At 41.7% G+C, this 13,296-nt stretch overlaps 1 protein-coding gene across 1 annotated transcript; it reads left to right on the plus strand.

Annotated features, from left to right (window-relative positions):
* Positions 1–4,361: 4,361 nt before the first annotated feature.
* On the plus strand, positions 4,362–12,398 carry aqp8a.2 (aquaporin 8a, tandem duplicate 2). The gene is made up of 7 exons (XM_077000311.1): positions 4,362–7,036; positions 7,355–7,481; positions 7,592–7,806; positions 8,015–8,149; positions 8,304–8,382; positions 8,524–8,567; positions 11,509–12,398. The coding sequence occupies exons 1-5, from the start codon at positions 6,789–6,791 to the stop codon at positions 8,344–8,346; spliced, it is 768 nt and encodes a 255-aa protein (XP_076856426.1). The 5' UTR covers positions 4,362–6,788; the 3' UTR covers positions 8,347–8,382; positions 8,524–8,567; positions 11,509–12,398.
* Positions 12,399–13,296: the final 898 nt, after the last annotated feature.

Below are 13,296 nucleotides of genomic sequence, written 5' to 3' on the forward strand. Positions count from 1 at the left end.
TGCAGTGTGGCTAGTTAAGCTAACCTAGTTTATTTAGCTAGGCAGTGTAGCTAACATACGTCAAGAAGACAATAGTAAACCTAATTTAACAGCAATATAATTATTAAACAAATTACACGCACATGTTGAATGAAATTTGACTTTTATTTGTAACATTATCTAAACGTGAGTTTTCAATGGAAAAAAGTCACACAAACAACTGATAAAATCCATATCCAGTATTAACTATATACAGTCAGTCCTTCAGTTAATTTCTGTTTACCCTCCACTGTCTGCAGGCCTTGTTGCATATATTTTGCAATTAGTAAATCAATATAGGCCTACAATTAAGACAGTAAAAAGACCAAAAATTACGAGAAGGAGTTATAGGCTACTGAGTGTTGTCATTATGAATGCAGATGTCACGTCCAGCCCCTCCCTCCTCCCTAGCTCCCACTCCCATTCGTCCCTCTGTCTGTCTGTCACGCCCTCGTCGTTAGTCTCGCACACCTGAGTCTTGTTTCACCGTCTTGTCTCTGTGTATAAAAAACCCCTAGTGTTGTTCTCCCTTGTCGGTCATTCCCTGCATGGTATTTCCTCTGTCGGACCTGTTCTCCCCACGACTTGTCGTCCCCCAACCCCCCCCCCCCCCCCCCTTCGGTGTCACTCCTAGTCTCAATTTGTTGCTTAGTTCCTGGTGTCTAGCGCTCGTGTTCTGTGTGTATATTCCCCGTCGTGAGTATTTCACTACGTTTTGTTCCCACCATCTGGTGGTTTAGGTATTCCATTGTGTTTTGTGTTTCTTGATTCTTGTTCCCCAGTATTCATTGCTGCTTTTATATTTACGGTCTGTTGTGTGTTGCATGTTTTCTTGTTCCCGGTTTTTTTAGTGTACCCGTTAGTTGATATTCTCTATTAGTTTGCATAGCTCCCTCTGTCTTCTGTGTCTTCTTTGTGGTTTCTCATTAAATTCTCTGAAACTCTGCATTTGCGTCATGCCTGCCCGTCGCAAACGTTACAGCAGATGGGCGTTTTTCACAGTTAATGGGGAACTTCCTGTTTCTGCTTTCACAAATGGGTTAATTTATGTTGCCTAACAAAACCTATACAACAGAAAACTTTCAGCTTAACACATAGATTTGCAAACTCTACCTTAATTATTTGTGGTCGTCCTCACGTTATCTATCATTGATTTGGGCTAGAGAGACTTATCAGGTGACCAGTCGGCTAAAAATGCTTAGTTTGGTGCTGTATGAGACATTTTACTGCACAAAAAAATGATTTCATGTTGGGCTTAGAGGGCAAACTGTACTATTTTACTTGATGTGTATGTGACCTGGCTGGTGGGGCACAGGAGAAGAAGCCTATCTGTGACCGTACGTGCTGTGGTGAAGACGCTTCCTTCCACTCGCTGAACTGAACTGCTGCTGCAGCGCATCTGGTGTGACAAAGGAAGAGAGAGGTCGGGTGTGTGCGAGGTGATGGCTCATTTCAGGACATTGTTTTTAATCGCTCAGGTTTTCAAAAGAAAGAAGTTTCTAAAGGGCAGCCCTTTATCAGCACCACCTGATGTCTATGTGTGCACGCCACTGTGTATGTGTGTATATATATAATGTGTGTGTACTGCACTTGATTCTCTCTTGGCCCTCTTCCAACGTGCTGGCAGTTAGAGCAGTTTGTTTATTAAAATGAATATGGCCTAGAGCAGGGGTGGCCAACCCGCGGCTCGCAAGCCGCATGCGGCTCTTTGTCTGGTTTCGTGCGGCTCCCCAGCCGGTCCGCGGGCTCACCTGCACTAACGGGGCGACACACTGCTACATTTTCGTGGTGCGTGGTTTGTTTACAAGCCTAGCGAGCCGCTAATACTTTTAAAATCGCCATAGTGGAAAACACGCATTTGACTGTCACACGCGTTTGAATTTCACAGCTAATAATTTAACACCCCCCCGGCCCCCCGCTCGACAACTTACACTCGCCACCCCCCCCCGCCCCCCCGCTCGACAACTTGCACTCAAACCCCCCCCCCCCCCCCCCCCGCTCAACAACTTACACTCGCCACCCCCCCCCCCCCCCCACTCGACAACTTACACTCGCCACTTGCATGATGTGGCTCTTTGCCGTTACACAGTACAAAAAATGGCTCTAGGTCTCTGGCGGGTTGGCCACCCCTGGCCTAGAGGCTAAAGAAAGATTTTGTCTCGTTTACTTCTATGTTGCAACCGTTGGACTCCTGCTGTGTTAGTGGTGCTCCTGCTAAAACTACTACTACTACTACGCAACGTGCATGACATCTCTGCATGCGTCTTACCACCTTCAAATAAATCTTTAATTAAACTAGTATGTGGTTCCAGTCCGGTCTATACTATATCTATGTATATATTGTCTATACCCAGAGGTGGGTAGGAACGCGTTACATTTACTCCGTTACATTTACATACCTGTCAAGTTTTGTATTTAAAAATACGGGACATTTCCCGTATATGACGTCATCGCCTAATTTGCATAATCGATTATTTGCATATAGCTGCAATCTAGGTTGTAGGAGAGACGAAAACATCTTTGGAGTGGCAAAAAGTGAAGAAAAAACACCACAAATATGTTTTGAACTACAAATGAATAAAAAAATAAAAGTTTTCTAGTGGTATTTCTAGCTACAAATGGGGACATCTCCTGGGCATACTGTATTTCTGTGCCTTTAGCCCCCGTTTGTGCTTGGCAGATTGTTCGTGCTGACGGACATCGTTCCTTCCACCATGAGAGACTAAAATCACAGCTACATATCTTACAGAATGAGTAGCTATGCCCCTTCATGCTCCTCTTTAGGAAAGTAAATTCCCTGTCCCATTCGTCAAGGTACTTACACGTACGCTTTTTAGGCAGGACTGCCTTCTGTCGTTAAATCCATCTCTGATTTGTTGTTCTAGGTTTGCTCCCACTGTCGACACTAAACCCGCAAGTTTTCAATTTTTTTTTTTTTAAAGCATTCATGTGCTGCGCCAAACAGAATTCTGTGGGTGTATCTCAATTCAGGGGCTGCAGCCCACGAAGTGCGCATTTGTAGGCCGGTTACATCACTGCGCCGCGACGAGGCTGTCCCAATTCGTGGACTCCTTCTTATGCGGCCGACGAATGTAGCCTTCAAAACCCCGAAAACGAAGGATGCATCTGAGTATCCTTCGCGTCCCACCATATCCCAGGATTCATTGCTCTATGAACAATAAACAGGCGGAGTCTAGTGTACGGGCTGAAGAATTCGTTTTTAAATGTCGGTATTTTAAAAATATGGACATTTATACTGCAATGAGATGCTAAATAACATGCCAGTTATTAATGATATTGCAGGTAAACCTGTGCTTTGAGTATTTACTAAAGAGTAACGTTTATAAAAATACATTGAATTTTGTTATGAAGTTATACTTCCTGTCAAACATGTGAATACATGTTCAACACATTTTCTTTTAGGCATTTGTGGGTGATGTGATATTTGTTGGACAGCGCGCTAACACGTATGTAACGGGGCAGAGTGTGGTCACGCAAACATACGTCTTGCGAAGACTAGACTGTCTCATTTAACAGCCGTGAGATGCAGCCTACCCGGCCTTCGTAGTGTGTGGCCACCGTGGGCTGCGGTCTACGTAGGCTGCAGCCCCTGAATTGAGATGCAGCCACATGTCACTACCTGCAGTGGTCTGGGTGGCAGTTCTCGCGAGGCTAGTGACAGAATTCTGTTTGGAGCGGCACATGAATGCTTTGAAAAAAATAAAAATTGAAAACTGAAAATACGGGACAAATACGGGAAAATAAAAAATACGGGATGACGCCGGGACAGAGCGGTAAAATACGGGACTGTCCCGGCCAAAACGGTATGTATTTGACATGTATGCATTTACTCAAGTAGCTTTTTGGACAAAAATGTACTTGTAAGAGTAGTTTTAATATGAACGACTTCTACTTTTACTTGAGTAAATATGTGCTGAGAAAAACGCGACTTTTACTCCGTTACAATCGGATTTGCGCCGCGCGCTACCGTTACTTTCGTTTTGTAAATAGTTGTCTTTTCAGTGAGAAGACTGACCAAGGGCACCTGAGTATGTATGACCAATCAAATGAAGCCGGTCAGTCACGTGATCACATACACAAACTTTCTCCACCGGTAGCAAGAAAGTATGGTGACAGAAAAACCTACCGAGCATCCCTGGCCTCACATAAAAAGGACAGTTATACAATGCGCTGTCAGTTGTGTCTGCCAAACATGTGGACATATTTATATTTATTTATAATAAATATTTTTTATATATTATATTTATTTATAATACATTATTTTTATCATTAAAAGTCATTGTTTCCAGTAATTCAATTTCCCATGATGTCATTTATTAACACAAGACAGTACTTGTGCATTTACTCACTACTTGAGTAGCTTTTAATCAAAGTAATTTTTTACTTTTACTCAAGTAAATTTTTGGATGCATACTTTTACTTGAGTAACATTTGGTTCAAGTAACAGTACTTTTACTTGAGTAAAATAGTTGAATACTCTACCCACCTCTGTCTACCAATATAGACTCATGTTCCAATGTCTAGGCTACAATCAGAGTAGAACAAGTAACACTGCAGTGCAATCCCGTGCAAACGAAGCCCACGAAGAATAAACACATCAGTAACTTTCGGGGCACACAAATGGGTCAAGTTAAAAAATCTAAATCAAGTTCTGCTCTGAATGGAACCCGAAGTAACTGGCTCAATAACCCTTTCCAAATTAACTAACAAAATAACCAGATAGAGAAATATCAGAAACGGAAAGCTTGAGAACAGCCAGAATGTCTGAGGAATGAACGCACTCGAAAATAGAGAGATAAATCGTGGAGACGCAACACGATATCATCGAGAAGAGTGACTGAATGCGCGCAGCATGGGCAACAAACAATTCAGCAACGAGACCCTGCAGCCGTCTTCCTGCAGGTCATCATTAATGATTGCGAGTAGTGAGCCGAGTACTGACCCGCGAGCTCCCTCCTGTGGCAGCAGGTGAGGCAGCTCTGGAGCCAGCCCTGACATTAACGCCTGGCAAGTAAAACAATAGGACCTGATCAAGGATAAATGAATTATTTCACTACAGATGAATTTAAACATGTAGAACACATTCCATATTAATCTAGAAGAGCGCGAACATATTTTTTCTCTCAGGTACAGTATATTTGGTGTTTTTGACTCAGCGAAGCAAAGAAACACAAACCCAAAGTTTCATTTCTGGTGGGTATGTGGAGGAAATTCTAAAGGGACTCCTAAAATAGCTTTGCCTAGTTCTAACAAGGCCCAGACACATGTGGTGCATGCGCACTCAGATTTCCAATGACTGGGGCAGCAGTAGCAGTGTATGAGGTAACACATGGACATAAATAAGAAACGAGTGTGTGAAGGGGTGAAACTCCTAGCCAGTAAAGCTTAAAGGATGGACCCTAAGGAGCCAATAAAGCCTATGGGAGGTCCTATTTTTTCTAAAAAGATTGCATCAGATTTAAAGATAATGGTAAACCCAATAGGTTATATAATGGTAAATTCTCAGATAATGTATATACTTGGTTACTTTCACTTTTTCGATAAGGATAAAAGGAAATACAAAGAGGAGCAAGCCAGTTGTTCTCGAGGCAACTCCTTTGTTGTATACCATGTGTGGTTACAATAAAGTATTTTTATTTTCTCTATTTTCACTTTCCTGTGTCCAAGTGTTGTTTCTTCACTGTCCTGCCTAAATGACTGTTTTCTTGCCACTACAGTACTGCATTAATATTAGACACACCTGCTGTGTGTGTATGTGTGTATTTGTGCGCACGTGTGTTTCTTATTCAGTTATTTCAATTCAAAATTAAGGCATTTAAAATCTACAAAACTGATTCGAACAAACAACCCGATGAAGCAAACACACTAACATTTGGTTCCAGTGTTCAGGTAATGAACAATAAAAAGTCCTTTCTTACAGTGGAATCTAGCTCCGAATCTCATTTTAGTGTAAGTCTCACCAGTATCAGCCAACTCATTAAGACGTGATCAACTTCAAAGCCCACAGAGACAAACTGATAAGCACACATAACAGTCTGGACTTTAAAGCAGAATGTGTAACCCTGGAATGTGACTCCTGCCATATTATACCTTTGATACATGATCATAAATATCCATATTTATTACTGCTTTGTTGGTAGGTAAAAGAAACTAGATTTTTACATGTCACATCTAGCTGATGGTATGTAAACAACAAAATCAGATTCCAGCTTATCCATTTAAGGTGACAGAGATGACGCCAGGGGAAAGGTTTATGATAATGTACAGCCTGATGATAAATCCCATAATAAGTCTCATTAATGAGCTAATTTTCCAGGTTTCAAAACTAACGCTTATGGCCAAGGAATTAGCCATTCCATATGTGCAAGGGGAGCCATAGTTCTGTTTTAATTAATTAACCAAAGAACTGTAATTATGTGTGATTTACTGCCTTTGTTGTACAAGCTATTAACTTGAATATCCTCAGGTTTATGGTGTACTGAATTCATGCCTTTTCACAGTTTAAAAACCAGTCTGAACAACCATGCAATGTAGAATGTATAAACTGCCAGGTTTAATCTCTCCAGAAAACATTGAATGGCTCTGGGGCTTCGAGAGTAGACCGAACACTCAGGGTCAAAGTGCTAAACATAACTATTGTGTCACGACGTGGTAATAAATGGAGCTGTTTGAGGATGGCAGTTGCCGTTGAACTCATTATTCCTTTGGCTCGCGCCAGAACAGCTAAACTAGGCTGAGCACCCAGCAAGATGGAGGAGGAAAAGATAGAGCTCAAGGAGAGGGATAGCGCAGCGCAGCCCAAACAGGACGTTCGCTCTCTCGGCACATTCGAGAGGTTGATCCAGCCGTGCATCGCCGAGCTGGTGGGAACTGCGTTTTTTGTCTTCATCGGATGTGTGTCAGTGATCGAGAACGTGCAGGCAGCGGGAAGGCTGCAGCCCGCCCTGGTGCACGGCTTGGCCGTGGCGGTGATGGTGGCGTGCATGGCGGAGATCAGGTACGTCTCCAGACTTTGCTGCTCTCTTCTGCTGCTTTGTGAACTCACTGTAAAGCAGTGAAGAAGAAAACACAAAAACAGTAGTGGGTAACAACACTGCCTTTCCTATATGGGAGTGGGATCGATCCCCATCTGGCCAAGTGCTCAATGATAAACCAGTAAGGGTGATTGCACAAGACTCCTAACATTATGCTTGCCCATCTCTGTAACATGACTGAAAATTGTAAACTGCTCTGGATTGTTAAGTGTAAATCAGTCCTCACTATTCACCTGAATTTGTGGCTCTGGAGCTAAAACAGATCTCTCTCGACTCTGCAGTGGATCTCATTTTAACCCTTCATTCACCATTGCCATCTTCTTGTGTGGAGGAATGCAGCTGGTGTTAGTTATCCCATACATTGCATGCCAGCTTTTCGGAGGTGTGCTTGGTGCTGCCATGTCAAAGGTGGATTAAGAAATCCTAAAAATATATCCATTATTAGCCAACTTTGATGTATATAATTTATCATTTATAATGTATATAATTTTTATTCCTGTTGCCATGTGTTTTTTTAGGTCATGACCTCAAAGGAAAATTATATGAATGCCACTGGTGCAGCTTTTACTATTCTACGGTCACATGACCAACTATGGGCAGTCATGTTCGCTGAACTGGCCATGACCAGTCTCGTGACAATGGTGGTGCTGCTTGGAGCAGTCAATGGGAAAAGCAAGAGTCCTATGGTGCCTTTCATGGTGGGCTGTTCGGTAATCTTCAACATCCTGGCAGGGTAGGTCAACACATGGAACAAAGATATTTACAGTGTTATGAGGATTATGTACAGACACATATCTGTCAGTGTCCCCTAGCAGCTTCAACTGTTGCTAGCTGAGAATGCTTTCATAGAGGCAATAACCATGTATATAGATATAATAAAGTCAAAATATTTTTCTTCTTTTCACTGGATGGACTTTTGGCTTGGACCTTTGGTATTTCAGAGGGGATGTGTCTGGCACCTGTTTGAACCCAGCAAGAGCATTTGGACCAGCATTACTGAGCAATTACTGGTCTTATCATTGGGTGTACTGGGTTGGGCCTATAGGAGGAGCTTTAATAGCTGCAGCTCTTGTAAGGTAAGCTTAGAACAGACATAACTAATCACTACTGTCATTACTGTCGTCCTCCTCATGATTGTTGTTATCATTATTGTATTATTATTATTAGTAGTAGTAGTACAAGTAGTACTAACAATAACAACAACAATAACATGCTTCATACACCTTTCAGGCTTCTGCTTGGAGATGAGAAGACCCGCATTATATTGAAATGACACACCAGGATCATTTTTAGTTGTGATCTAACACAGGTACGTTAGTTTAAAAATATTAGCTTGTTCATGATATCAGTATAACTATCAGTATATCAGTGTATGCATCAAAATATATTATTATTCTCAGTATATCCAAAAGCACCCTCCCCTTATGCTTTAATATCTTCTTTTTTGCAGAGTTGCTACAATGTTCTTGGAGGTCAGCTCTGTTGTATATGCAGGTTAGCATGGACCAAACATTATGAATATTTTGTTTTGTAACAAAACCTACAAAATGGTATAACCTACAGAAAGGTGGAAGTTATTTCATCAAAATAGAACTTTTTTTTGCTTTCAAAGTGCAGTGCAAAAAGTCTACACCATGTAGTTATAACTAATAAAGTTAATTGTCATTCAGCCAGAAAGTATTGTCTCCTTATAACAGATGGACATCTAAGACATCTTGGGCCAAAAAGTGCCAAACTGCAAATGTTGTGGTGCCTTTCTCCAGTTTAAAAATGCAGTTAAAATGATCTTTATCTAAATATGCAGTCTAGTAATACCACTGTAACTAAGCTAGTCATAGTTAAGATGGGTCGGTCTATGCAAAATCCCAAACATAAACCCCATATGTTCAGTTAGAATCATTTGAGTTTGAGTTAAACTATCTGGGGCAGAGGGAGATCCCCCCCCCCCCCAAAAAATATTAATAATTAAAATAAAAAAATAAATGTTAGATTTAATTTGTTTGTTTTGTTTTTATCAATTTTAAGTAGTGACTATTATCCCTCTGCTGAATGGTGCTGGCAACAACAATGACAATCTCGGTTTTGCTAAAAGGCAGTAAAATAAAATATTTTACAGTTCAATTATTGGAAAAGTGTCTTTGTCTTTTATTTTGAAGGGACACATGTTATTCCATGACTAGAAAATCCTGTGTGAACTCATGGACACTTGAGACTGCAAAGGTCTGAGGGCTTCTAAAGTTGAGTAATTGCTCAATATTTAGGCAAATTTCCTTTGAGAAGACAAAAGGAAATACTATCCAGGATAGATACTGTAGGGAAGTATATGGAGTAGATGGACTGTATATTAATCTAAATAGGTTGCACCGTTCTGTTTGTCATCGAACACAACCAAGGAATGCCGGTCAGAGCATTACTGATAGCGTGAAGATGGTGAATGGGGAGTTTAAATGGAAACAACGACGCCAGACAGGTTGAAGTAGAACTTGGTTTCTTCTATTAAACTTTGCAGTTACATTTCACAGGGTACTGATCAACATTCATGTATTTGCGCGTGTGTTAGGAGTTGGGTGAGGTCGTATATCATGTGTCGACTCGTGTGTGATCCTAAACACAACGGAAAATAAAACAGTATTTACCGTCTGAGATGGTACTGTAACATTCGCATACGTTAAGCTACATGCTAACCGCTAACATCTAGCCAGGAGAGTTTAATCAAAACTTAGGATAGGCAGGATATGATTTAAACAGGTTCATAACGATACTTTGAATAACATCAGAATAAACATACGTAACGAAACATACACAAACTACTACAAAGATTCACCCAAGACCCGAGATTTGTCTACTTACATTGCTCATTAATGAACACAGAACACTGAAACGGTTAAGGATGACTGCGCGAACTCTCAAAAAACAACAAAGTGGAGGCGTACGTAGTTACGTCTCATGAGCCTACAGCTCTCAGGTTAAACGTAACGGGTACGTCAAACGAAGAACCACTCGCTAAACATACAAGTCCGTAGTCTTTTCTACAGATACACTCTTTATTTTCATTATAAAACAGTTTAGACATAAGTTGTTTTGTAAAATGGTCAAATTAATTTGTTGCCATATGAAGTGATCAATATACAGTCACCCTATTGGACTGCTGTTGACTTCCAGATGTGACGTTCGTGGGTCAGCGAAGGACGAGACAGAATCCTTCCTTTTTTGACTGACGTCACTTTTAATGTCAACAATGATTGCGCAATAGCGCACGGATAACAAAACACATACACAGCAACGTGTAGACTTTATCTTCTAATCCAGATGATACCACCACAACTCTCAAGATTGAGAACTGCGTCCAGGATATTAAAAACTGGATGGCGTCTAATTTTCTTAAACTAAATTCTGACAAGCCTGAGGTACTGATTCTTGGGCCTAAAGCTGCTAGAAGCACTTGGGCTGATATTCCCCTTACCCTAGATGGTTTTTCAGTAACACCAAAATCTACTGCAAAAAGTTTAGGTGTCACTATTGATTCTGATCTTTCATTTGACACACATGTATGCAATGTCACTAAGGCTGCCTTTTTCCATTTACGTAATATTGCCAAGCTGAGACACTTACTTTCATTAGCTGATGCAGAGAAGCTAGTTCATGCTTTTGTCTCGTCGAGATTGGACTACTGTAATAGTCTTCTAATTGGATGCTCTAAACAGTCCATAAAGAAGCTACAACTTGTACAAAATGCCGCAGCTAGAGTCCTAACCAAGGCTAGGAAATTCGATCATATTAGTCCCACTCTCGCCGCACTACACTGGCTGCCGATTAAATATCGCATTGAATTTAAAGTTCTCCTGTTAACCTATAAGGCGTTAAATGGTCTTGCCCCACAATATCTGAGTGAACTCATTGATTACTACAACCCATCTCGCCCTTTGCGCTCCCAAAATGCTGGATTTCTCCTAGTTCCAAAAATTAGTAAAACTACAGCCGGAGGCAGAGCTTTCTCCTTTAAAGCCCCTCAGTTATGGAATAGCCTTCCAGCTCCAATCCGAGATTCTGACACAGTTCCAATCTTTAAATCTAGACTTAAGACTCACCTGTTTAGTCAAGCCTTCAGCTAAAATTCCCCTTGTAAGGTGTAGGGGCTTGGGGGCCCCCAGACATTGAGATTTCTGGTGATCTGAGATGTTGATGCTGTCATCCAGCTGTGTCTTGGCATCACTCTATTTGTGACTATGACTTGACTGGAAAGCAATGTCTCAGTGAGCCCTCATGCCTGTGGTCACCTCTGAACCCCTCCCTTTAGTTATGCTGCTATAGATTAGTCTGCCAGAGCCACATGCTGATCACTGGCACGTGAGCTACGTACATTTAAATCAATGGTGGTTTAAATTCATGTCCACTCAGTCTGTATTATCTATCTTCTTGCATGGCTCTACCCAAGACGATTGGATACAGGCACCTGCAGGCACCTGGGGGATGGTCTGGCTGCCGGTGGATGTGCTGATACCGGGGTTCACCTGGGGAGTAACACTGCAGTCGGAGCCTACAATACCAGCATCACTGCTCCGACACGGAATGAAAGCCTGGCATTCATCAACAGACATTTACAGTGACAATATCAAAACCCAGAACTTTCAATTCTACCTTTTACCTAGTCTGATTGTGTGAATTGTGTGTGACTTGTGTATTTGTGTGTTAACGGGCCGCCCAATGGAGGATGGGTTCCCTTTTGAGTCTTGGTTCTCCCGAGGTTTCTTCCTATTTCCCACCATCATAGGGAGTTTTTCCTCGCCACTGTCGCCTTTGGCTTGCTCATTAGGGTTCTGGACCCATAGTATTGTTAACCTTGTAAACCCTGTAAAGCTGCTTTGCGACAACTTGAGTTGTTAAAAGCGCTATACAAATAAACTTTGATTGATTGATTGATTGATAGACTTTAGACAACGACGAGCACAGGACACTGCGCAAGCGCACATTAAATAGACAAACCACATCAACCCCACTTGATTACGAGACAAGTCACAGGTGAGACATATTATCGCTACATAACCCTAACCACGGAGAACCACAGACGCAGACAAAGCACGTGGACAACGTATATGTTACACGCCCAGGCGTAGGGTCGGTGTAGACAGATTACTGCGTAACCTGAAACAGGATAAAAACGGATGGGACACAGGAACTGTATTTGATAACTGCAGATGGCAGTTATCAATTGAGCATGTTTTTTTTTCTTCAAGTATCAAAGTAGAACAGCTTTCTCAAGCAGTCATTGATGCATTTTGGAAACAGGAGATGAGCCCCTGGTCTAATGCGCCCTCTGTATTAAGAAACCCTATCTCAAAAACCGACTTTTAGTCATTACTTGGGTAGCACGCATATGAGCCATTTTAATATAGATTAATCTAGATTAATTTCAAGATTTCAGTGAGATTAATCTAGATAAAAAAAAATTAATCTATGCCCACCCCTAATATATATATATATATATATATATATATATATATATATATATATATATATATATATATATATATATATATATATAGTGGGCCAGTCTATCAGGAACTCCCGGGCCACTTTTTCCCCCCAGTCCGCCCCTGTATGTATGTGGCATATAAAAGTGTTGTGTAGGCGTGGTAGCCCAGAGTGGTGGTGCAAGGAGGGGTTGTGTGTGAGTCGCCACCAAGAATGTTGGTGAGGTATGATTCAGTGCATTTCCTAGTGGGTTGTGTGGCCTAGTGCATGCCCCAATGACATTCACCCTAGGGTGGACCATTCATCTTCCGAGGTCGGGTCCCTCTGAGCTTGGGTAGGTCTTTCACAATAGGCATATTTCCTTCTTACCTCTTCCCTAACAGACATCCTCAACCAGTAACCTCCTGGGCTTTCTTCTTGCTCCGAATCAGTTGTATCTCTGGAGGGGACATGTTCTCTTAAGTTCCTACTGGTTAAATTTGGTCTCTGTCTTGGTTTGGCTTTAGATGATGATCTGGCGTGATCTGGGGGTGCAAAGATAGGTAAGTCATTCACCAACAGCAACAGATTGCGATGCAGGGTCCTTGTCCTCCGATGGTCACCTGTCTCAGGAGCGACCACATAAACTGGATTACTGGCTACCTGTTCTTTTACCACATATATGGCTCTTTCCCAGTATGATCGCAGTTTACCTGGACCTCCTCGCTCACCAAGGTTTCTCACTAGCACTCGGTCCCCAGGCTGTAGGACT

Source organism: Brachyhypopomus gauderio, chromosome 3, assembly GCF_052324685.1.
Source record: "Brachyhypopomus gauderio isolate BG-103 chromosome 3, BGAUD_0.2, whole genome shotgun sequence".
Lineage (NCBI taxonomy): Eukaryota > Metazoa > Chordata > Actinopteri > Gymnotiformes > Hypopomidae > Brachyhypopomus > Brachyhypopomus gauderio.

Bases quoted from the DNA above. Each gene is read 5' to 3' on its own strand.
- aqp8a.2 (XM_077000311.1), top strand. From the start codon at position 6,789: ATGGAGGAGGAAAAGATAGAGCTCAAGGAGAGGGATAGCGCAGCGCAG. The intron at 7,037-7,354 runs GTACGTCTCCAG...TCGACTCTGCAG, and splicing joins GCGTGCATGGCGGAGATCAG to TGGATCTCATTTTAACCCTT. The intron at 7,807-8,014 runs GTAGGTCAACAC...TTGGTATTTCAG, and splicing joins ATCTTCAACATCCTGGCAGG to AGGGGATGTGTCTGGCACCT.